This window comes from Danio rerio, chromosome 13 (assembly GCF_049306965.1).
Source record: "Danio rerio strain Tuebingen ecotype United States chromosome 13, GRCz12tu, whole genome shotgun sequence".
Taxonomy (NCBI): Eukaryota; Metazoa; Chordata; class Actinopteri; order Cypriniformes; family Danionidae; genus Danio; species Danio rerio.
In genome coordinates, this window is record NC_133188.1 from 38,255,001 (window position 1) to 38,281,646 (window position 26,646).

General features: G+C 35.2%; 1 protein-coding gene across 3 annotated transcripts in view; it reads right to left on the bottom strand.

Moving 5' to 3' along the window:
- Nucleotides 1-83: 83 nt before the first annotated feature.
- The window catches only part of sptlc3 (serine palmitoyltransferase, long chain base subunit 3), a 59,234-nt gene continuing 32,671 nt past the window's right edge, over nucleotides 84-26,646 (bottom strand). The window contains exons 9-13 of one of the 3 annotated variants that reach the window (XM_021480564.3): nucleotides 20,499-20,625; nucleotides 11,365-11,500; nucleotides 9,998-10,127; nucleotides 5,533-5,657; nucleotides 84-531 (exon numbers count right to left, since the gene is read on the bottom strand). In XM_021480564.3, coding sequence (XP_021336239.1) covers nucleotides 5,544-5,657; nucleotides 9,998-10,127; nucleotides 11,365-11,500; nucleotides 20,499-20,625 — 507 coding nt within the window. In that variant the 3' untranslated portion in view covers nucleotides 84-531; nucleotides 5,533-5,543. Of the gene's footprint in view, nucleotides 573-4,911; nucleotides 5,658-9,997; nucleotides 10,128-11,364; nucleotides 11,501-20,498; nucleotides 20,626-26,646 lie in introns of those variants that run through there. The other 2 variants (XM_021480563.3, NM_001003562.3) reach the window with 2 other exon arrangements.

Genomic DNA, 26,646 nt, shown 5'->3' on the forward strand with positions numbered 1-26,646 from the left:
GGGTTTTACAGAAAATTAACAGCTTTACATTGTTGGGTGAACTACTGATATAGCTAATAGTAATAATAATAATAAAAACATCAAGGACAACCTTTATTTAAAGACAATTTAAGGTTTACAGTTTAAAAATGCTAAATACACTACCTGAAAAAAGTCTTGTCGTTAATCCCAGTCGTAAGAGCAACAAATCATAACTTGGCTTCTAGTTGATCATTTGGAAAAGTGGCAAAAGGAAGATTTGTCTGATGAATCATCTGTTGAACTGCATCCCAATCATCACTAATACTGCAGAAGACTGATTGGAACCCACGTTTCTCACAGATATCAGTCAAGTTTGGTGAAGGAAAAGTCATGGTTTGGGGTTACATTCAGTATGGGGGCATGTGAGAGATCTGCAGAGTGGATGGTAACATCAACAGCCTGAGGTATCAAGACATTTGTGCTGCCCAGTACATTGGACACCACAGGAGAGGGCAAATTTTTCAGCAGGATAGTGCTGCTCCTCATACTTCAGCCTCCACATCAAAGTTCCTGAAAGCAAAGAAGGTCAAGGTGCTCCAGATTTGGCCAGCCTAGTCACAAAACATAAACATTATTGAGCATGTCTGGGGTAAGATGAAGGAGGAGGCATTGAAGATGAATAAAAAGAATGTTGATGAACTCTGGGAGTCCTGCAAGAAGGCTTTCTTTGCCATTCCAGATGACTTTATTAATGTTATTTGAGTCATTGAAGAGATATATGAATGCAGTCCTCCAAGCTCATGAGAGTCATACACAATATTCAATATTTTTCCATCTCACCATGACTTTATATTCTGTACTATTAGGCGACAAGACTTATTATTAATAATATTATTATTATTTTATTATCAGAATTAACATTTAATGTTTTTATATTCACATGATAAATATATTTTGAATTATAATAGAACATTGTTTCACTCATATTTTAACATTTTATTTAAACAAAAAGAAAAAATTCTTGTCATTGACTCACAATAAAATGAATCAAGAAAACTTTGGTTTCAATGAGAACTTTTTGTTGTTGATCAAGAAATGAATACTTTTATTTAGCAGTGATAAATTAAGTTGATCAAAGGTGGCTGTATTTTCAACAATTAAACAATATTTATATTAACATTTCAGAGATTTTTTACAAAATATGGTAGACCAATAGAATGTCGTTATAAAAAATACACCCTAATAAAAGTAAAAAAAAAGTCTCTAAAAAACAAAAGTTTGTAATAGACAAGCGGAGCTCCTCCACATATGTTGGCCATCACTCAACACAACCTTGCTTGATAACTGCTGCTTTCCATCTATTATCAAATATTTTCCAGTGTAACGACAATCACCCCCTCTATGTCCCCGAAACGGAACAAAATCATGCATTTTCCATCGAGTCCCTGAGACATTTCCCCAGTTTCCCACCGCAGCCTTGAGAAATCTTCATCACTATGGTGTTGGTATTCTTGAAATAACAAACATTGTTTCAAACACGAGTGAAACAAGTGGAGACTAGAGCCCATCTGTCTGCAGCATTTACTATCTGTCTTGATTCCTCGCAGCATTAATCAGTCGGTTACCACACACCTGCGGAATGTGCATCTCTTTTACTAATTGCTAGTTTTAGGTGAATATTGGCCCGTGTGCAACATAGCTGGCATGTTGAGCTCTGGCGTTCAGACAGTCTTTTGGGTCTCTTTCAAATGTAACAATTAAGTTTTGTCTCATTCAGAGCTGGGTAAACCATGTGCAGACGCTACATTTGTTTTCACAAACCTAATTTGCAGCAAGTCAAAGAGGTAATTACTATATGCTTTGGTGTTTACAGCGATAAATAGAGTTTCTATAGAGACCATGTAGGTGTTAAGGAATGTGATGAAAATGTTATGTTTGTATGATTCTGGATCTGTAATGGTTAATTAACTAAGTAGATTGGATTGTATGAATCGTATAACATAAAATACCAGTAAGATTCCATATTAAAATGGCTATTAGTTCAGTTTTGGACTGCACTGGCTGTGATCAATGATATTGAATCACTGATAAAAGAATGAACCCATCAGTGTAAAACCTCTGACAATCAGAGTAGACTGGCCCCATAGGTTTACGATTTACTTTAAAGGAAAAATTACAATACAGTTATCAGCCGATCATACAGGATACTTATTTCATTTAATCCTAATTTAATTATTAATTTCAATTCATTGTAATTACAGTTATATTTTATTTTAAGGGGCAATTCCTGCCCAGTTGATTCCCAAGGGCTTTTTCCACATCACAAGGCAGTTTAATTATCTTAATCTGCGATGACTTTTATGCCAAATATTTAAGTTTTAATGGTTTAATCCATTACTTTATTCAAAAATATATATCAGACCACTTTAAACTACAACAAATAAAAATAAACACTTAAAAGGGTCATGGAATATCTTTGTATGGTTGTACGGTTCTCTAAAGTCAGCATATAATATTATCAATATTTTTACATAAAAAAACAACACATCATGGTTTAGCAGAACTAATTTTTAATTTCTAATTTTAGGCTGTGTCCGAAATTGCTTACTACTCAGTAGGTACTGCATTTTGAATTTAAACGTACGACTCGGCCATTAGAAAAGTACGTCTTATACAGTATAATTGTGAGTATGAATGGAATCCGGATGTACTACATCTGCTGTTTTTTCATGGTCACGGTGACCTACCTGCGTCAGTTGTGTCAAAGAGCTTAGAATGACCAAGAGGCGACACTCAATTGAACGTTCCATTGCAACAGCAGCGCCCAGCAACAGCCCCAGATTCCGCCATTTTGGAGTGAAAGCGGACTGCTGTCCATTGGATCTTATTGCTGTCGCGATGGCGAGCATCTGCTTTGTTTTTTTATTTATTTAATTTAAAAGTGCATTGAAGCTGAGATACAACATGTCAGACGACAATACAAACCTTACTATCACAATCATCAGCACTTTTCATAGTTTATTTTACAGACTTATAATATGCTGTTGTTCTATTGGAATTTTCAATCCAAAATGGCCACTGCGCCATCTAGTGGCTGTTTCCCAAATCCCACTAGAGTGTCGCCTCTTGGTGATTCTATGGTCTTTGGTTGTGTTGCTTCACTCCCATTCATGAATTATCTCGCAGGGCATCAAGGGATAGCGCAGCGTGCACGGGATGCGCACTTCAGAATCTCGCCGGATGTAGTAAGTCATCCAGGTACTTCTCGCATACTGATTTTCGAAATCTATGAATTTAGACATAATACTCTGCTTGCGTACTGATTTTAGCGTTCTGCATAGTATGGAAGTATGTGGTTTCGGACGCAGTCGAAGGCTCATTTAAATGCAGCCTCAAAATGCATCTTTTGTTTCCCAGGTAATGAAGTGCACAACCAGTGCATCCTTTGCGGTCTCAAAGATCCCAAGATTCATTGTGCGCTGATAACGGCAGAATTAAATGTATGAATAAGGTTTAGTTTTACTGGGATATCTAAACATGTAAAAAAAAACAAAAAGAGTTTGACGTGTCTTACCAAAAAGTTTTTTATAGACAGTTTATATTATTATGTGTACATGTATGGATCAAAGGACATATATTTCCAGCTTAAACATTGTTTGGCCTCCAGATTGTGTAAAATAAGTTTTGAAATAATGTTGGAAAAAAGTCATTAAAAATTTTATCACTGTTTATTAACGGCAGCTATTATGGTCGCTAGGTGATGAGTTCTGTCCTCTATAGGCTAGATCTTCTCATTTCAAAACGCTCGGACTTCGAAGGATTCTCTGAAATGAGACACAGCTATATTTTAAATAGGTGTGATGAGGCAGAGCTTATTCACCTCATTACATCTTAAAGTAAAACATTTCAGAACCTGTCATTTTGGCAGACTGCTTTTGATATAAGCTGTTTTTAGAATGACTGATTTCTGAGGTCTGAAACTATACTACTGTGTCCTCTCATATGTCAAAAGATCCAGCCAATTTTGGTTTCATATTTTATGACCACTTCAAAATTGTATGTATATTATAAAAGATAGTTATACCAGAACAGATCTGCAATACTGTGACAAAAATATAATTGTTCTTGATTGTGTTACATTGATTATTAATGTTGATTAACAGAACACATTAAAATGCCATACTCAGACAAAACTTGATGTTAATTATAGTGCAGGTTATTTAATAACTTACGTTATAATCTATAAAATAAAGTCAAATGCCCAGGACGCTCTAGGTTTTTGGCGTGCAACATTTTTAAAAACAGTGCAACAGTTGAAATACAATTTGTAGCATCTTTTTTTAACCCCACTAAAAGTATAAATAAAATATTTAAATATCTAATCTACTCCAAATTATTGTTAAAAGAATGAAAAGCATAGTGCGACCGATGCTTAACATGCATTTTTATATGTTTATATATGTTATACTCCCGTGATTGGTCTCCTGTGAAGTCTCAGAGCTCCAGAAAGTGTGCAAAAAGAAATCTGGTGCAACATGCTAATCTGAATATAATGCCACAAACGGACGCACCTTATTCATGTTGACATTTCACTTTAAATGTGGTAGCTAATAATATTAATAGTTTAGTTTAATTGTGCAGAAGCATTTACTGTTTTTTTTTTTGTTCATTCTGACCACAATTCTGACCATAAGCCACCTTGGTCAGTTAGTCATAATCAAATAAATCTTTTGATTTCTGTTAGAAAAAAACAAAATGTCCTACAAATGAACTGAAGTCCTATATCTAAAATATGTAAACAATCGACATAAGCCATTTGATTTACAAGTACAATAGTGTCAATAAAGTCAAAACATTATTATTATTATTATTATTATTATTATTAAGTGGTTGTTTCCTAAAAAAATAAATGCATATCAGCTTAAATTAGGAGCAGAATCTGTAATATGCAATGTATGAATGTTTAATGACTGTGAATGAGCTGCGCCGGGTGTGTAACACCCAGCCTTGTTCAATCTTTCAATCAATGCACTTGTGGATCACACAAACACATCATCCAGCACAGAATGAAGGTCTTTCATCAGTCCATCTCAGCAGCAGGATAAAAACAACAAAAACAACAAAACAGGGTCACTTCAAGGGCTTTCTTATCCGCAGCTCGAGTTTTGATGTAGGTCAGTGTTAAGGGAGTTAATTGTTTGATATATTTAGAGCAGCTTTTGATTTGCGTTCTATAAACACAGCCGTCGCGACCCTCCCTTTGTCCCACAATCCCCTGAGATGAAAATTATTTATCAAACTGCACAAAACTCTGAAACAGCAGTTAAAATAAACAATTAAATAGAATTGTACAATATATACACATATAAATGTCCAAGCCTCGTGGTAGGACAAACTTTAAAAGCTGTTAGAAACACTGCAAACTTTTTTCTGTTTTTGGAAAAGCTGAACGGTCCTGCATGGAATGGCAAGACATTTTATTTTATGATTTATTTAAAAAAATAAAAACCAAGGCATTCACACTAAGGTGCCCTTGGTGGTCCCTCAATGTGGACAAGGCATCACACTCACTGGGTGAACGATCAACTGTCCAGCCCAAAGTTTGTTACATTGTACAGCTCTGGACGATAAGGGCGTCTGTGACGGGAGAATTTCACCCTGATGTAGTCTCCAAGTTCATCAAGGCTCTGAAGTACCTGAAAGGGCATATAAAGAAATGTGAGGCTACAATATGTCTGAATAAAACATTTCTAAAGTCAAATTTAAGCACTTTCTACGTACATTTTCAGACTTTTTCAGCACTTTACAAGAATGGAAAGTGATTTATTTACATACATATGTATTTCCTGACAAAAGTCTTGTTGTCGACCTCAATTGTAAGAGCAACAAATAATAACTTGACTTCTAGTTGATCATTTGGTAAAGTGGCAGAAGGTAGATTTTTCCAATGAGTCATCTGTTTAACTGCATCCCAATCATACTGTAGAAGACCTTTTGGAACTTGCATGGACCCACATTTCTCACAGATATCAGTCAAGTTTGGTGAAGGAAAAGTCATGGTTTGGGGTTACATTCAGTATGGGGGCGTGCGAGAGATCTGCAGAGTGGATGGTAACATCAACAGCCTGAGGTATCAAGACATTTGTGCTGCCCATTACATTACAAACCACAGGAGAGGGAAAATTTTTCAGCAGGATAGCGCTACTCCTCATACTTCAGCCTCCACTTTAAAGTTCCTGAAAGCGAAGAAGATCAAGGTGCTCCAGGATTGGCTAGTCCAGTCACCAAACATGAACATTATTGAGGATGTCTGGGGTAAGATGAAGGAGGAGGCATTGAAGATGAATCCAAAACATCTTGATGAACTCTGACAGTCCTGCAAGAATGCTTTCTTTGCCATTCCAGATGACTTTATTAATAAGTTATTTGAGTCCTGGCAGAGATGTATGGATGCAGTCCTCCAAGCTCATGGGAGTCATACACAATATTGATTCCTTTTCCACGGCACCATGACTTTATATTCCATACTGTATATTATTTTTGTTTAGTGACAAGACTTTTGTCTAAGCAAAGTCCAACCTTACTGTCCTAATTAAAAATCAAGGCATGATCATATTATATTTAGGTAAAATAAGCGTAATCTAGAGGCCTTTGCCTTTCATACAAGCCACTTCTGATACCAAATGATCAACTAGAAGTCAAGTTAATTTGATGTTCCTAAAACTTGGATAGGCGACAAGACTTTTGTCAGGTAGTGTAAATACTTCATCACATATCAGATGTTATTTATTATAATTTTCTATATTCTATTTTCTCAAAAACCAACACTGAATTACTCTTATTTACCCTCAAAAGTAATTTACTTGTATCATAAATGTGCCATCTTTCATCTTAAATTGCAATTTTAATTCCATGCACTGCATGTAATCTCCATGTATTTTGTTCTCTATCACTGTTTAAGCAAAGGGCAAAAGTACAAAATGCAGCCACAGATGCCGGAGTTGTCATTACATGCAAAATCAAAAAGATTTTAAATGTAAGATTATTTTATTATTATTGGTATTACCTATTTAATAAGATGAATTATTATAAATGTAGTTTCAAGCACTCTAGCAAAAATTTTATCATTTATCAAACCTTAAAAACACTATATTAAAATTCAAGCAGCTCTATAAACCCTGGAAATATGTTTACTTCCATGGCACTATTAAAGATCCAGTTTGAGACATTTGAAGATCTGTTTGAAGTGGACCGGCTTTCACTTTTGCTCAGAATGCCTATGCTTAACTCTAGTTTTACATTTAAGAGACGTTTAAGCCAGTGTTTCCCAATGCTGTTCCTGGAGGCACACCAACAGTAAACATTTTGGATGTCTTCCTTATCTGGCCCATTCATTTCAGGTCTTGGAGTCTCTTCTAACAAAGTTGATGAATTGAATCAGGTGTGTTTGATTAGAAAGCGTTTGAAAATGTGTATTGTTGGTTGGGCTCCAGGAACAGGGTTAGGGAAAGGAGGTTTTACACAACATGGTTTTTAACTGAAAAAAGAAAAAGAGAAAACGATATGTTGGCAGCTTATTTACATGACATCGGGGTTTTAGTGACTGAAACAGATAACTTTAGGGATAACTTTTCTGGATTTTTTTTCTAAAATGGTAACTGTCTCTACGTAAACTAGAAAAACACAACATTGTGAAAACGCTGATGTCATGCGCATGTTTATTATGTGTATAGACCTTTTTTCTTCGTTGCTGCCGGGAGGGCACCACAGCGACCGGTGCCTTTTGGTAGGATGCTTAGAACTTCCATTTAGAAGTGTCGTCAGAGAGAGCAGCGTTTTATCAACAGGTAATTCTCGATCCGAAAGTAGGTGTCAATACTGTTTTGAGTTTCTTAGGGAGTGTTTTTGTGATGCACAACATTGATTTTGAAAGATGTGTTTTAAAGCCGATATGCGGCTGTCAGATGCGGTTTAAGTGCAAGAGGAAAAATGTTCTCCTAATTCAGCGTCTGCTGTCAGATACGAAATACAGTTGAAATATTTGAAATACACAAAAATAAGTTGAAATACAGTCTGTGTTCCTGATTTGTCAGCTGTTATACTGTGCTCAGCGGACTCTTCAAGAGACACACACATCACTGCATTATATAGAGCAAACCATATTACTGGCATCAGTTAACAGGTTTGTAAGTCATGCAATTTCCACAAATGACCAATAAAAGTATGTTACTGATGCTATGTTGGCTGATTTGCATCTTGATTCTAATCAGTTTATGTAGTTAGTTTGTATTGTGTGGTGTCTACCATGGTAATAATATCTTTTCTGTAACTTTAAAATGTCACTTTATTTTCACTTTGTGTCACTCATTCATTCAATGTGTTACAGTACGCGTGTACAGTAATTACATTCGCTTGGGTTGATTATAGATTTGAAAAAAAGAGAGAAAATGTTGACTTTAGCGATGACCGGGCTTAATTTAAACAGCTTGACATACCGTCTGACAAATGAGGGTGAAATGACTTGCAGCAGTTGTTTTCCATCCCCAATAGATCACATTTTTGAAATAATCAGTCCAGGAGGTGGTGCTGATCAACAGCAGTATTAGTTCAAAGATGTTAAAAGCAAGTATAATAAATTAAAACTAAAGTTTCAAAGCTGTCCAAATGTGACTCTTTACATGGATCAAGCTGCTGTCTGGAAATTCGAAGCATCCTCCTTACGCCTACACACAAAGTATAATGGATAATTTTGCGTTCTATGAAAAAATGTCTATAGGCATGTGTGAAAAAAAAAAGAGTTATAGAGTACATTTGCTCACATCTAATCTTAGTTGAAGTTCACTTTTAAAACAAAATACTATTAAATGATATGCTTTTCAGTTCCCCAAAATGAATGTTTTTTTTAATACTGCACATTATAATAAATTTATTACTAAATTCACTTGCTGCATTCAAAAAAACTGTAATTATTATTTATCAAATAAAATTTTTTCTTTGCTTTTACAAAAATATAACTTTTTTTAAGGTTATCAGTTATAACTCCAACTTTAATTTTGTCAAAATTAACATGTGTGAATGTTGAATGCATCTAAAAAAAAATAAATAAAAAAAACTTTAATTTAAGGTTTCTAAAGTATTTATTGCATAATGTCAAGCAATGTCTGAATTTAAAATATTTTTTGTCGCACATTTGACTCCAATAATTGTCTGAATTTAGAATATGACTTTCATTTAAAGTTTTAAAAGAGTTTTTAAAGATTTTAGCACTATGTCAAAAAAATTAGTTCAGCTTAGATAATTTGGTCTTTCAACATTTTATTAATAATTTTTTTTAACAGTGTTCAAGTACAAAAAAAATAAAAAAATCAGCTCTTTTGACTTATGGTAGAAACCAGTAAACTAGTTTTCATTAGTAGATTTCTCTAGAAAAAAAGCTGTGAGAAAAAACAAACAAACAAAGCTGCACTAGCTATGATGGATTTGTTTGAGATGGAATGGTAACAATAATCAATACATTGACTTATCACACAACACATGGACATGCCCTCAATCATTTTTTTGTGATGCAATATATATCGCTCATACATAAAAAAAACAATTATAGCCCATTTTAGCTACAACATCTCTACCTCTGTTGGATGAACACTTCAGTATTTACAATAACTTACTATAGTATATTTTCATGTGAGTGTTTGACAGTTGAAAATAGCCTCTTACTTTTTCCTTTGCACATTTCTGTTAACATTTATTATTATTTATTTAGGAAATGCATTTTCACATTCCGATTTTAATGCTAATTATTACATTGTTAAAAAGACTATAATTTAATGAAATATTCCTAAAAACAAAATATTCTTTGGAAGAGTGTACTTGCATTGTGATGATATTGTCATTTTGGCTTTATATAATGAGTGGCATAAAATTATTTTAAAATGACAATAATATTGTTAATGGCAATATATTTTAGTGCGAAATATAATACAACAAAAAACAGATATCCTGACAGGCCTAGTTTGAGATATAAGGTGCTTATTACCTTGTTGAGCATGTCTCTGGTGTGAGCAGCAGACACACAGAATCGAGCTCTGGCTTCTGTAATAGTAGTAGCTGGAAAACCAACAACAACCACACCGATCTTCCTCTTCAACATGGCCCGTGAGAACGCTCTGCGGGCAGACAATTAAAACCCATAATGATGATGATCAGCCCAAACGTATAAATGAAGTTTAGAGACACACACACACACACAGACAAACATATGTCTGCCAAACCATTAAATGTTCTAGAACAGCTTGCATCTTCAAGTTTTGTATTGATATAATGTCATGATTGGTGTTATAAAACAGGGAGAGGTTTTCATGCTAACCTCGAAAGCTGCAGATTCCTTTTTAATTTGCTCGTTTCTTCCAAAACCATTAATGCATTCAAGTTTCCAGACATCGTCAACACTCAAAGTATGACAATCATCATTACAAACCGAGGTTGTTATTAAATATCGCACGCTCGTGAAGCAGTTATGGCCTGTCTTTCAGCATTCAGAGGAGGGTGACGCTGTCCCATTCAGAGTTTGCACTGTCTGCTACCTTTCCTCGCCCTTTGAGCGAAGGGAAATCCATTGTAAACCGCACAGCTGGACTGTCATTTGCATTAGCCAAGAGGGAGAAAAAGAAGTGGATTGACAAGGCAAAGGGAAAGGTATAATGGAGGAGGAAAAGATTGAGAGCGAGAGGAGGAGAGAAGGCCTCCACTTTGTCAGCGGCGAGAGAACAGAGCGGCGACGGAGAGTGAAAGCTGGATTTAAAAGGCCTCACAGCTGCCGTGGTCTTTGTTGCTGTGCCAGGAAGCTGTTATCTTTGGAGGAGTCTGAAACGCCTGTGCGGTGATGAGCCTCTCGCATGTCATGTTTTCTTTCTGCCTCTCTTGTTTTTTGTTTTTTTTCACTGATTCATGGATCAACCAGACCATCCAAGATGGCCACGGTCCAACGTCTTCTTGAAAAGACCACATCGCCTTCTTTGGAATGACCAGTGGAGATGACTGGAGCTTTTGTTGGGGTGTCTTCAAGCAGTCAGTACATTTTCCACATGGCATTCAACGCTATCACCTTTGTAACCCGATGTAAGCCTCGCATTGTTGTTTTACTGGCAGCCCCGAATGTGGGCAGGTTCACAAGTTCAAAGGAGGATTACTATAGTGTCCAGACATTGGAAACTGTCCTTAATCACAAAGACGACGCGCAGACCAGGAGAAAAGCTCACAAAGGAACGTAATGCTTTGCTTCTTGCTGGCTGAGCGATCTAAGGGTTCTCAAATGGACTAAATAGGGGTGTGTGCAAATGCGAGACTGGAGATGCTGTTGTGTAAACTGCGCATTAAGGGGTCGGTAATCTGAATGTCTCTTACCCGACTTTCCCTGGTTGATATAGCAGGAGCGGTATCACCGGAGAGTCTTTGTTGCCGTAAATGATGAAGCCCATCTCTTTCAGCCGAGATCTGAAGTAGTGCGTGTTCTCAGCCAGCTGTCGAACTCTTCGTTGGCCTGTGGGGGAGATGCAGACAGAGGCGTCATTCGGGAGAATTTGTTAGCTTACATTGGAAAAGAAGAGACGTAAATGGGAGGCTAGAATAAAGTAAAGGTCGTGATTTACAACGGAGCAACCGTAGGTCAAAAGGAAAAGTGCAAATAATCTCAAAGGGCTCCTCCGCTGGGACTGGATTTGAGGGATTTGATTGCTCTAAGGATGAGAGGGATGCAGCTTATGAAAGTCTCAGTTACCGTAGATGTACTGTGTTTATTTATAGGCCGATTACTATGATGTCAGCGAAACTTTATAGGGATGTTTTTTGAACCAGTGAAAGAAGTTAAACAGAAGATAATCCAAATAGGAAAAATCGCAATGATCGGAGCAGAAATACTATGAAGCATGTGAGTGAAGTAGAGTTGTTTGATGCCTCAAGTGAGGCCTCCATTTACAGTATGTAATTGGGTTGTCACGATACTAGAATTCGGTACCAATCTATACTGAAATTTTAGAAACGTCCAAACATTTGATCGCTGTTGAGAACGTTCTTAAACACTTCTGATTTGCCATTGTGTTCACGTGCTTAACAAAAATGACTGCGATTGGCCATGAAGGTCATCAGATCACCTAACTCACTGCTGTTTACTTAATGTAACCACATATACAGGGACACTGGAGCATTTTAAAGCCGTGATTCATCAGTTGTTTGCTCGTATGCAAGCTCATAGACAAACCAACTGATGGACGTTGCTTTGAAATGCTCCAGGGTCCCAGTATCTGTGTTTACTTCGTAAACTGCAGTGAGTTTGGTGAACTGATGACCTTTACGGCCAATCAGTCCTTTCTGTTGTGCACATGAACACAATGTAAAATCAGCAGTGTTTAAGGACGTGCTCAATATAGTGTTGCACGATACCAAATTTTTGACTTCAATACAATACCTAAATGAAATATCACAATACCGATAATAAATCGATCCAACACCATCATTTTTTTTTCTTTAAAAATATTATTAATTAACTTTGTGTTTGCCGTCAGCTGAAACCAAGTAGAACAATTTTTAAAAAGGAAAAAAAAAAAATGGAAATAAAAAGTACTTATATTCGTGGGCTTGCCATGACTGTCAGCAGCACGCGCAAAATAATTCCAAATTTCACTTTCGTAATCAGCTCTGTACACAAGCTGAGCTGTGGGGGTTAACTGTTCACAGCTCAGCGCACACACTCATTTTGCCGTGGAAATGTTCGCCCCCCACATAGCCCCCTATTGATGAGCATTTGCAACTACAGCTGTCACTTAAAAGTACCGGTACAAAAAAATGCAGAATTGTATCGTTTTGAGATCCAGGGTTTCACAATACTTTTTCAGTATCTGTACATTGTGCGACACTAGCTCAATGGCAAATCAGCAATGTTTAAGAACGTGTTCAACAGCGCTCAAATGTTAGGGGGAAATGGACGTTTTTAAAATTTCAGTATCAATTGGTACCGAATTCCAGTATCATGACAACTCTAGTATCTAACACTTATGGTCCACAGTGAAGTTTGCTTAAATCTGGCTCTGAAATTAAATGTCTGCAATGTGTCTTTGTTTTTGATGAATTTTTCAATTACAATTTTTTAAGAGTTATTATATGTTTTCCATTAGGGCAGTGGTTCTCAAACTTTTTTCATCAAGTGTCACCTCAGAAAAAAAAAATGTCTCTTCAAGTACCACCATAATGAGCAGTGTTGAAGTACAGTAGCGTAGTAGGCCCAGTAAAGCAGCTACAGCTTTGTACAGTTAAAAAACGAGGCAGATTAATTCCTATTAATAAGAATACTATTGTCAGCCAATTTAAACATTATAAATAATTTGAACATTAACCCTGCACTGTACTTATATGTAAAAAGGCAACATTTAAATTAGAATGCGCTTTTAAAAGTTAAAAAGTATAGGATACAATAAAAAAAGTCTGCAAAAACAATTTATTTGTTGAATTTAAACAAACAAACAAACTGAATTTAGAAATGTTCAACTTAATTAGTTTAAATTCAGCTCAAATAAATTGTTTACGACCTCTTAACTTAAAAGAATGTATTAAATCCAAGGAATCTTCTTTAAATATTTTTTTTCCAGTATACTGGTCTTAAAAAGTAAGAAAAACTCCTGTACTTCTGTAAAGTATTAACATAGTAGCTTATTTATCAGCACCTGGAAACATAGGCTATATGTCATCATATTCATTTATAAATCTTTTTAAATATATTTTTTCAAATATATGTAGCATGTACATATGACTCCTCCACATACCACTAGAAGGATGCCCGCGTACCACTCGTGGTACACGTACCACTGTTTGAAAACCACTGCTTTAGAGCAATTTATTGAATAAGCTGGCAGAAAAAAATGACTGCCAAATTGCAGAGCTTGAGCAAACTTATCTGCATCTCTATATGAACATGCTTTTTTCTGCTTTTTCTCACCACATTGATTTTTCTTGTTTATTTTGTAAATTACATAGAAGTCACATATTTACATATTCATTAGTGAACATTAGTGAAGTATACAGCTGCTCTATGTCTTTTTTTCTCACCTCTATTCAGAAAACTTTGCCGTGAGTTTTTTTTTATACAAATAATAAATAATGGTATTCACATTCTCTTGAACATTTTACTCCTTCTTCGTCCTCATATATTATGTTACATACAAGCTTACAAGTGACTAGAAAAGGCAAGTGAATGAAAAGGATATGGATGGTGACTACAGTATGATTTTGATCAATCCAAATGTTTTCGTACAGTCCAGCAAAACAAAAATATACAGTTTTGCTGTGTTTTCTTACAACATGTCCTATGTTAATAGGATTATTAGTTAGTAGGCAAAAAGGAGACTGTCTTTTGAACAAATTACCATTGACCCTTGCACTGATAAAACTGCATCTTAAAACTAGATTTAAGCAAAGTCTTAGGACTCTATTTTAATGATCTAGGTGCAAAGTCTAAAGCGCATAGCGTAAAAGCATGAAGGGTGTGTTTGAATCCAGTTTTGCTATTTTAAAGATGGAAAAATATGATTTATGCTGTGGCGCATGGTCCAACGGGGTTGTGCTTATTCTCTTAATGAATTATGAGTGTGTTTTGAGCATAATATGCATTAAACCAATCAAAGTCTCATCTCACATTGTACGCTCTCCACTGAAGACATCCTTTAGCCTACATATTTCATTTTGTTTGTTAAGCACAAAGATTTGTTTCAAACCTATTTCTAAATTCAGTTCTTATTTCCAGCAAACAAATAAATAAACAATAATAAGGAAGTGTGGTCAAACAAATGAGTTATATTCAAACACACGTCCTACTCTTATGATCCATATAGTGACGCATAAGTCTCCAAAACCTGACAGATAAAGAAATCTAATATTGTTTTTATTAAAACAAATATGTATGAAATAAATTGTACAGCTAATAATAATAACTTTATACAAATGCATGTTTCCATGAATAAACTGAAAAAAGCCCCCCATTTTTTTATATGTAAAGACATTTGTGTATTAGTACATTCTGTGTGTATTAAGCATTTGGACCTGCACAGACGTATGACTAACATGCTCTGCACTGGACTTTAGACCAGCTTTTAGTTGGTAAATGGCTCAGTCTATTTCAGTTCCTCAAAATAACGCGCCAACAATGCACTTTAACACACCTCCTTTAAAGACCGGCACACCCATGAGTCCACAAATTGGCGCAAATGAATATGCTATTTAAACAACGTGGCACAAAACGTGAAAAGTAGGGTTGTGCTGGTCTGAAAATTGCAACAAATCGTGTCATACATGTCTTGCACCTTATTGCACCAGGTGTATGATAGGGCCCTTAGACTATTTACTAAACATATAAAACATAATTTGTGCAGAACAGAATTTATATTCATAAGCTTCACTTTTTATGACAGTCTCCCTATGGTTGTGATGATTTTCATATATTTATTGAAGCTATTTTGTGTAAACAACAAGGGTTTGATTCTGGTGTTTATTTAAAAATACACTGAAATGTCGTCACACTAATTCTGTAGTAATTTGTCACACTCTAAAAGTCTGTGCCCACTTTGCGGTAGCACCAATGCCAAAACAGACCATGTCAGGCAAAGTCTGCAAACCATAGTACAAATATGTCTACAAACTAGTCCTAAAAACAGCTGGCACAAAGACAGCCCCACTTATTTTCCAATTCTTTTTGACTACACTGTTTGCCTGCAAGTTTCATAGTTGTTCTCTTTAAATATAGTTGAAAACACTGGGAAAATGGCCAAGGAATTGCAACATAATGTAGTGGCATCAAGCCATACCACCAGCAGTCCCTGCTCTTACAAAACAGCCTTAGCAATACCTCAACTTTAGACAAACTAGAACGTATGCTTTATTCCCAATCAAGAAGAGTTTACAAACAACTATTAGTTCCCTTTAGGGATACCAGCTGATTGTATGTGAAAGACTAGAAAAGGGGCCCAAAAGAGGAGATGGGAAATGACATCATCCGTTCTGCCGTTCAAATCCCATGATGGCTCTTTTAATAGCCCCTCATTAAGACCATTAAGTAGTTAGGTGAGATAGAGCAGACCCATTCATAAAATAATCCAAAAACATAGTAACAAACAAAAACAGGAAGAAAACAATCAATTCTTTTAGACATTAAATGTTTTCGATACCTTCATAGGCTCTCGAACCTCTTGAAAACGCCTCTTAATGTGTGTGTGTGGAGTTGTTCGATGTAAAAACAGTACCAGCTGGTTTTGTTTTGTCAGGCTGAATGGTAGACAAATTTCATTCTTTGCCAAGACACTGTTGGCTTGAACGATAGGATACGATGGATTTGGCACACAAACGGAGGCTGGGGGTAAACTGAGAAGCATGGAGTCAGATGAACAAGGTACCATGCGGTTAGCGGTAGCTTAGCGGTTGAATTTTGGTGGTTCGAGACATAAGGAGATAATTCTAACAACTTAATGCAATTGGAGACACATCAATAACTCAACGGACACCAATACTTTTCACTCTCTGTCTTGTTCAGTTTATGTCTACCTCCTCTATCTTTAATGGTGTGAATCATGCCGTTCTGGTGGGCTGGCCAGCTCCACCTCCAGCTCTCTTTGGCAGCACCGCCTAAGCTTTTTGGAAAACAACAGCATGTTTGCATATAATTACCTGCGAAGCGATTGGCAGGTATTTCAAAAGGAGGTGTGCTGTAAAGCCAAGCTCTAATGACCTCATGTCAGCAGAACGAATACAACCGCTGTTAACTTTCATTACATTAGAAAGCCTTCAACAGAAACACTGGCAGACGCTGGAAACAGCAGGTGAAGCTCAAACCAAACAATTAGTCATGGATGTGGTACAAGTTTAGATGTGGCAGGTCTTCTGTTCTGATCAAAATGGAGCATTGTAAAGTGAACTCTCAGGCTCTGCTTACACTGGTAAAAACTACACTGGTGCTTACACTGGTGCTTTTGAGCATTCTCAAGTGGATGATGGTAAATTTAGGGGATTTTTTTTAAAGGGGACCTATTACACTTGTTTTTACAAGATGTAAAACAAGTCTTTGATGTATGTGAAGTTTCAGCTGAAAATACCACACAAATAATATTTTATAACTCTTTAAAACTGCCCTTTGATCCAATTGTACATTTTAGGTTTAAATTAAAAAAAGGGTAGAGCTACAAATGCCTGTGTGTCAGCATAATGACAGCTTTAGATGCTGTTTATGCTAATGAGGGAGCCATGTCCATAGGTGGTCAAAAAGCATTAGATTGCTGGCATTTTGTAGACATTGACTACATTTACATGGATATCAGCAATCTAATTATTAGATTATTAGCAATCAAACTATTATTATTATTATTGCCTTATTGTGAATAAGACAAAAATATGATTAAGGTGTTTACATGAGTTGCTTTTTGAATGTTCCTTTCATGATACTGTTTTACATGTTAAAGCACATTTTTTATTTTTATTTTATTATTTTTATTTTCTCTAGAATTTAATGCAATTTCTGGTGTTTCATTTTTAATTTGTCGACTTTAACTGCAGCTCAGCACTTTCACCTTCATTCAGGAATATTTCAGGCATGCCCCCCAAGAGACTAACAAGATAAAATGGCATTATTAATGTCCATGTAAACGTACTCAATGTGTTATTGAAGCAAGGAGGCCAGACGAAGTCATAATCGAACGTTTGTTTTGGAAGCAGTAAAAGAGCACTTAATCTTTTATAATGCTGATTCTAACGTAATTGTACTTAGTTTTGCATGTATTGTAGCAGAAATAAAAAGTGCTGCCCTCATTGTTTTGTTCATACACTCTAAAAATAACTGTTTAGCTTTACTATAATAACAATGGAACCATAACAACATTAAATATCACTTAAGTAGTGAAGAAGAGAACCTAAATAAATGCTTAAAATGTAAAAGACCTTTCTCATTTTATTTATTATATATTTTAAAGCACTTTCAATCTAATGAAATGAATTTCTACATTCTATTTCAATGGTTTAAAAATATGAATATATAATAATGTGTATGTAGTATATCTGCTGTAATAGGAATTCATCAGAAATAAAGGAAAGGGAATACGGTATATATGTGATCCTGGACCACAAAACCAGTCTGCACAAGTGGCTTTATTTGATTTTATATATACATATCAAATAAAAGCTGAATAAATATGCTTTCCATGCATGGATTGGTGAGAGAAGACAATATTTGTTTGAGATGCAACAAAAGGTCTCAAAAAAATCTAAATGATGAGAATGAGTTTTCAAAGTTGTCCAAATGAAGTTCTTAGCAATGCATATTACTAATCTAAAAATATATATATATATATTTGATATATTTACTGTAGAAAATGTCTTCATGGATATTATACTTAATGTTCTAGGCAAGGCAAGTTTATTTATATAGCACATTTCCAAGTATAAGGAAATAAAACAAAGAATAAAATGGTTAAATTAAAAACTAAAAACATTAAAATGTGTTAAAACAGGTTTAAAAAAATGAAAAATAAAAAATTCACAATAGTGCAATCTGTCGGACATAGCACAGTGCTCATTCAGTAAAGGCACAGCTAAACAGATGGGTTTTAAGTGTTGATCTGAATTCGCCTAACGTTGGAGCACATCTGATTATTTCTGGAGGCTGATTTTAGCAGTGGGGGGCTGAAGGCTGATTCACCCTGCTTTGACTGAACTCTTGAAATTTCTAATTTATTTATTGATCTGAATGATCTGTTTGTACTGAATGAGCATATCTGTAATGTATTGAGGTCCTAGGCCATTTAGTGATTTATAGACAAGTAATAATACTTAAAAATCTATTCTGAATGTAACTGGGAGCCAGTGTAAAGACCTGAGAACAGGTGTGATGTGCTCTGATTTTCTGGTTCTGGTCAGAATCCTGGCAGCAGCGTTCTGGATGAGCTGCAACTGTCTGACTATCTTTTTGGGAAGGCCAGTGAGGAGTCCGTTACAGTAATCCACCCTGCTGGTGATTAAAGCATGAACAAGTTTCTGTAAATCTTTACTGGAAACATAGCATTTAATTCCTGCAATGTTTTGAGATGTATGCTAATTTCTTACTGCTTTGACATGACTACTAAAACTTATATTTGACCTAAGAATAACACCAAAATTCTTGACCTTATTTTTGTTGTTTGACCATTAGAGCCAAGGTACGCATTCACCTTAAGAACCTCATCTCTGTTCCCAAATGCAATGACTTCAAAGAATTTTTTAATTTTTACAATATTAGATTAGAACTTCAGAGAAGCAACACTGTACATATGTACATATACCCACTCAATCACCCTCCCTCACCAGAAAAGGGACAACATATATACATATTAAAATGCCAGGTGTAAATGAGAATGTGTTTTCTTGTCTACCTGCGATCCAATTGATCAAAACTCATGTTAATACCAGGTGTAAAGCATGCTTTAGATCAGTGTGACTCATAATGCCAGTAATAACAGTGATGTGAAGCTTGTCCAAGTCTGATACAGACATCACAGTGTTCAACAAATCAAAACAGCCTAGAGAGATTCTCTCAGCACAAGTTTGGACTAGAACCACTTGTCCGACTGTAGCAGAGGAGTTTTATTTGAAATAGTTATCTGAATTAAAAGGTGTGCTGTGTATACAGACTTTGACACAATCATCCTAAAAGCCTCTTGTGTTTTATAAACATAGCATACGGAAGATTCCACAACTTCCACAATTAAATCTGTTGTTTGCTCTTCTGTTAACTTTGACATCTGTAAGATTTAAAATTTTTTTTTTTTTTGGAGCAGGTCATTGGACAACACCACTGTTTTGCTCTGTTGACGATCAAAAAACCCCAAAAACATTTAAGGAGGATTGTAATAATGACCTTAAAATTGCTTTTAAATAAATTCCAGCCAAACTAAAAGAAATACAACCTATCCAGAAGAAAAGAATATTATAGGAAATACTGTAAAAATTTCCTTGGGAAATATTTGAAAAACTATTGCTATATTTGAAAAAAAGTGGTTTGTCTCTTATGACAGTGTGAACTTCAGCGAAACTAAAAAGAAACACAACGTCTCCTCTAAAAAACATAAATATATGGATTAACGCATATCAAAAACAGAAGGCAGCTTGGGAAAGCCCTTATAACATCTGGTGCCATTCTGCTGACTTCTAATACCTGGAAATATGTGACCTTTTCTTGACTAAAGGTCTGGATTCTTTAAGCTAGTTCTATTGCTTTATTGTAATCTGGTTTCCATTTATTTTTATACGCTGCGGTGAAATACATTTTATATGGTTATTAAATCTCTTTCCTATCAGATTGCTCATGTTTAAGCCAACGTGTTGGGTGGAGAATTACACTGTCTGTTGATATTAGAATCACTGACTGGTTGGAAGTGAGGTCTCGTCATCCTCTGATTTATCAAGTGTATAGTAGTGCTTTGACTAATGTGGACTCTTAAATTGAGTCAGTGTCTATGCAGTTGTTGGTTACTTACCTTCTGTGGTTCCATCGACTCCCATGATGCATTTGATTGCCCTGATGATCTGCTCCACGACAGGTGGCGACATGGCTGTAGCGTAAACCGCACTGTGAGAGTGACACCGCAGATAATCCACCAATTCCTGCAGAAAAAAAGAACAAACATGCAGTTCATTAAAAACATACTTCAACACAAAATTTACTTATAATTATATCACAGAAGTTCTGCCTAAAATAAATCCTGTTGAATTATGAGAAACAAACTTGTTTAAATTGCGACACTGTTAATAGTTTCCAGCAGAATCTACAGTAACTTATTGGCAGCAGTTCGTCATTAACTTACTGTAAATCAATTACAGCAAACAGACTGTATTTGTGTTTATACAACCATTTATCTAGCTCTATATTTATTTACAGCATTGTATGTATATCATTACTGTAAAATACACAGTAATTTTCACAATGCAACTTTAAAATACAGTAACATACTGCAAAACTGTCCAACAGTAAAATATAGTTCATATTACAGTTAAATACTGTCATTTACAAAAATTGTTTACAGTGCAACTTATTTCTAACTTAATTTAATAAAATCAATTCTAAAATATAGTAAATTAAATAAAGAAATGAATACTGACATTAGACTAAGTAATATATTACAATAATTTTATGGTAAATAACACTGTGCTGTGCTGGTGTAAAATAAAGAAAACACACATGGAGCACTTTCTGTTGTCTAGGTCTCTGTCAACAACTTTCCAATATGTATTTTTAGGACCAGAATAGACACCAATTTTGTATATTTTCCACCCTTTCTCATGTGAAAACCTTTTTAAATTCAGGTCCACCAATGTTAATCTATTTACTGTATGTGTTGTTGTCAGACAAAATAGACCCTTTTCACATTTACAGCTTTCTGAGCAGCAGAAGTCGTCATAGTTGTGTAAACTTAGAGCGAACTAAATGGTACAACAAATATTTTATTACAATACTATTTACTGAAATAATAAAAGAAAAATGCCATAATGGTGTTATCAAGACTTTCAGAAAAAGGAGAAAATAGTGTCGGACTGATGACAGCAGCCAGAGGAGAGAATAATGTCAAATTTTTTCTCAGCCCCAAAGATGCTGCATTACAAACACCTCGCAAGGAGTAATTTGTTTTTTGACGCAAAGATTATATAATACCTACATAAATAGATAGAAATTTTCAGGTTAAGCGTAATTAATTTATTTAATGCATTAGCAATTTACTTCAAAACAGGCAACAAACAAAAAATCCAGAGATAATTGAAATTAAAAAAACAAAACAAAACAAAACAAAAACAAAAGGAAGACATTCACAATACGCCAAAAACAGATTCATAATAGCTTACAATAGACAAAGCTTTTACATTTTTTACAGTTTTGAGAGACTTCATTAACAGTAAAAATCAAGATAGTAAATAACAGTTCAATGACTGTTAAACGCGTCATAACAGTCTTGTGAAAAGGGTCTGCACAAAGGCGGCACACACTATCTGCATTTTGATTGGTCAGCTCAACTGTCAATCAAACTCCAAGCTGAACAGTCAATTCGACTTTGATTTTACAAAGATTAATCTGTAAGTTTTAAGCGGAGTAGGTGATCCGTGAGAATTGTATTGTGCACTTGAGGTAAGATATTTAACCTCAGAGCTGAACCAGTAGTAAGCTATTTAAAATGCCACCTACTTGCAAGAGTAAATGAACCAAAACACTGTACAGTCCAAAACACACCACTAGAGGGAGATGAAACTACACTGCAAACAAACACTTACTGATCCACTCTTATTGACCACTTTAATGGCATAATTCACCCAAAAATGCGCATTTACTTACTATTTACTCTCTATTTCTTTATTCTGTTGAACACTAAAAATGATATTTTCAAGAAAGCTGGAAACATGAAACCATTTACATCCATAGCAGGAAAATCATATACTAAAAAAGACAAAGGTTGAATACAAACTCAAACTGATTTGGAATGTTAAATGAGAGTAAAAGATGACAGAATTTTTAATTTTGGGTGAACTAACCTTTTAAATATTTTAACTACAAATCACTTGACATAATGCCTCACATTTTGCTGTCTAGAATTTTTAAAATATGGTGTAATTTGTGTAATTCTGTACACAAAAAACACTAATAAAAATTGTGTGTGCACATATTTTAGGACAATTCTGCTAATAGTTCCAAATAAATTTAGACCTAGCATTTAGACCCCTCCCCCCTAACGTTCAGGTCATGCTTTCAGCCTTGGGTGGGCACCAATACAATGTTTTCCACACAAACAGAAGCTGTTGATCAGTGATGTGACGCATTCTGCTACTTAAACTATTTCTTCCAGACTTAGTTCCCAGTCGTTTCTGCATCCGTTAAAAGGCTCCATAGCAGCAGCCGATAAAGCTGAGCAGTCCAATCTCCAGCTCTTAATCTGTGTCCTCCGACATCTGCATCCATGTGGAGGGGCGAGGGGAGGGAGGCACATGGGCCTCTGCATCCAGATGTGTCCTCTACTTTGAGGACGGGGGCGATGGGCTTTTTAGAAGGGGGGGAAAAATCTGCAAATCAAACATCTGCTTCCACTTAGAGTGCAAGATCTGCAGAGCTTTAGGTCCTGGGAGCTTTGGGGAAACGGCGTAAGATAAGTCAGTTAAGAGAACGTGTCCGAAATCCACCCACATCTGTGGAGCGAAGGACTGGCTGGAGCCGTTTGGCCAACCTCCCACTGCGCCTGTGTACACTGTCCTCACAGCTGGTTTGCTCTGCAGCTTCTGGGCACCATTATTAAAAATAAACTGTCAATCTTACTGAAGGGAATATGAGTTTTTTTTTTTTTTATTATGACTAATTATGATTAAAAAGTAGGTCTGCATAATACATTGTTTAAACCTCAATATTGCAGAGTGTGAATTCTAGTGGTGTAATGGATCACAAATCTCAGAGTTTGGATCACACTACGGTTTTTGAGTCACAGATCGGACCATTTTACGGATCAGCTGAAAAGAGAGGAGACAAATGTCAAAAGCTTTCCATTTATACAAAAATATTACTGCAAAAAAAGCATTGGTTTTAACAAACAGAACTTAGAACCTGTAATTTTATTAAAAAATAAAAATCAAGAAAGAACCAGCTGACAAAAAAGGAAACTATTCCATATGAAAAATGATCTTTGCTACTGTTGCTGATAATGCTAAACATCTTGTACAATAGATCATATTTATTTTCAATTAATGATTCAACATTTTACACATAAAACTTCATGTTTTATTATAATTTTTAAAAACCTATTCAATGACATCATTTTGATGGTTGTTTGTCACCACCCATTGGTTATACAATGTTATTACTACAACATTCACCAGCATCAAGTTCCATTAAACTGTGATTTTAATCTTCACCATAAACATCAGTGTTTATATATGAACTATAAACTGTTCTCCCAGGTACTTCTGTAATATTTAATTGTTTGTAGCTCACTGAAAAAGTGTAAAAACTGAATCTCTTTCGATCAAACGCAGATTTAAATGCAGCGCTTTGAAGGATTAACAAACATATGCAGATAATTATTATTTATCATTTATGTTGCGCAGGTTTAAATTGAGATCACGCTGTTTTAATGTTTGATTGTGTAGCTTTACACTGAATGAATTATGCAGGCTAAACAAACAGTGACAGAAAACACCTTCAATTAATGACCTAAGAAAGCATTTAGATAGGTCCCACAACAACTTTTTCCATCATCATTATATTTTACAGGGAAGCCTAAATGCTTTCATACATATGATCTGAATAACGCGAGAGGCAATCTCTCTGCAATTGTTATAAATGTTGTATTAACCAACAAGTTCAAAAGTTATTAATCCACGAGTCCCGTGCGTTCTGAACTGTAGATTCAGTTACACACTTACACATTGAAGTGACTCCGCAATGTTGCCAAAAGTTGTATCATTTTAAAGGCTTGTGATTGTAAGCATTTCAAGTCTGTTTAAAGCACAATCATTTATTCATTTATTTTGAATCAATGTTTGTTTTAATGTCATATCAGCAACATTAGCTACATTCATGGAAACACCTGTATTAAATATTCAATTTACAATTTACAATTTACAATGCGACACGGTGGCTCAGTGGTTAGAACTGTTGCCTCACAGCAAGATGATCTCTGGTTTGAGTCCTGGCTGGGCCAGTTGGTATTTCTGTGTGGAGTTTGCATGTTCTCCCTGTGTTGGCATGGGTTTCCTCCGGTTTCCCCCACGGTTTAAAGACGTAGTATAGGTGAATTAGATTAACTAAATTGACTCTAGTGTGAGTATGAGTATGTGTGCGCGTGCATGTGAGAGTGTATGGGTGTTTCCCAGTACAGGGTTGCAGCTGGAAGGGCATCTGCTGCATAAAACATACACCGGATTAGTTGGTGATTCCTTCCGCAGTGACAACCCCTGATATATAAGAAACTAAGCTGAAGGAAAATGAATAAATTATTTACAATCGTAACACTGACACTGATTAAAAGTAATATAAGTTTCTTTTAATGAATGATATTTAAAAAGCATCCTGCAGAAGACACCTTTCTAAATGTTTCCCTTCATATATTTCCTGAACCCAAATATTCTCTAATATAAATTTTAAAATATTTATTCAATTAATAGATGTTTGGGAAAAGAAATGATAATGTCTGTAACTATTTATGTATGTATACGATAAAGACTATTCAGTCTTGTTTTACATTTGATTATTCATGTTGTCTACCTTCTAGTTTGCTCGACTCCCAGAAAACTGAGCACTGTTGATTTGAATTGTTTCTTTGCTCTGTTGTATTTATCAATGCTTATGATTTTATTAAGCCATAGCAATGCTATGAATTGCTCAATGTTGTTTTTTTTGCTTATATTATATTGTGGTGAAATTGCTAGGATATTAAATACACTAATGCTTTATATTTCATTATTTAAAGATCATGATTCTGATACAAACACACAGCAGTCCTAATCCTATTAACCGTAATTCACATATTTTTGACCTAGAGACGGCGGTTACACAACTGCTGCTGTATTCTTTTAATCTGCATAGTATAGTTCACCAAACATTATAATTAAAATACACTATTATGCCAGTACTTGGCAAGCAGCCTTTCAAATTTATATTTCTCACTAAATCATTCAAGAGATTTATTCAAAAACACTGATTCATCCAATAATAAAACAAGCGAAGCCTTCTCAAATCACTAGACCATTTAAAAATATATATTAAATGAAAAAACAAAAGATTTTTTATAATAAATGCTGTTCTTTTGATCATATTCTATTCATCTAACAATGCTAAAATCAATAACTTGTACCACAAAATAATATTAAGTAGAACTGTTTTCAGCTTTGAGGTCAGTATATTAGAATGTTTAAAAATTCAGCTTTAATATATAAATAAAAGTAATTGTAAAATTGTTAATTGTAAATTGTTAATTGTTAAATTGTAAAAAAAAGTAAAAACATTCATATAGAGAAAAGTTATATTCAATGCTATTACAATGTCAGTCAAATAAATGTAGCTTTGCTAAGTTAAAAAACGTTTTTAAAAATCCTATACTGACCTCAAAACTTTGAAGAGTGGTATAGATTACAGCCTAGTGCCATTTAAGAAGCATCCTGTCCAAACCTGCAATTCTGATTTGTGCCATAAAACTGACCTGGCAATCGTCCAACAGTCTCACCTTATTAAACAACTATTATTACACAACACATGTACAGGGTCTCTCTCTCTCTCTCTCTCTCTCTTTCTCTCTGTTCTCCAAAGTATCTGTAATTCAAAAAGCCTGCAGTCGTTTTCAGTCTTTTATAATCAACTGCCATGTCCGTGATGTGGTTATGAAGTGAAGTGGTCTTTTTTAATGGAGTAATGAGATGAGAGAGGAGGTATGACAGGACTGTGACTGACATTTGGGGAACATATGTAGTTTTACATCATGAAACCAGACCGTGTGTTTGAGTCTGGGGAATGGTATGCATGTTGAGTAAAGGTGGCACAAGTGATTTCTGCAGCACCAGCGTCACCATATGACAAACAGTAGCTCTACGGGTGAATTTCTGTGCAATGTTAGACTGACTTCTGCCTTTTGACTATTGATGACCTTGATGGTAAAGTAT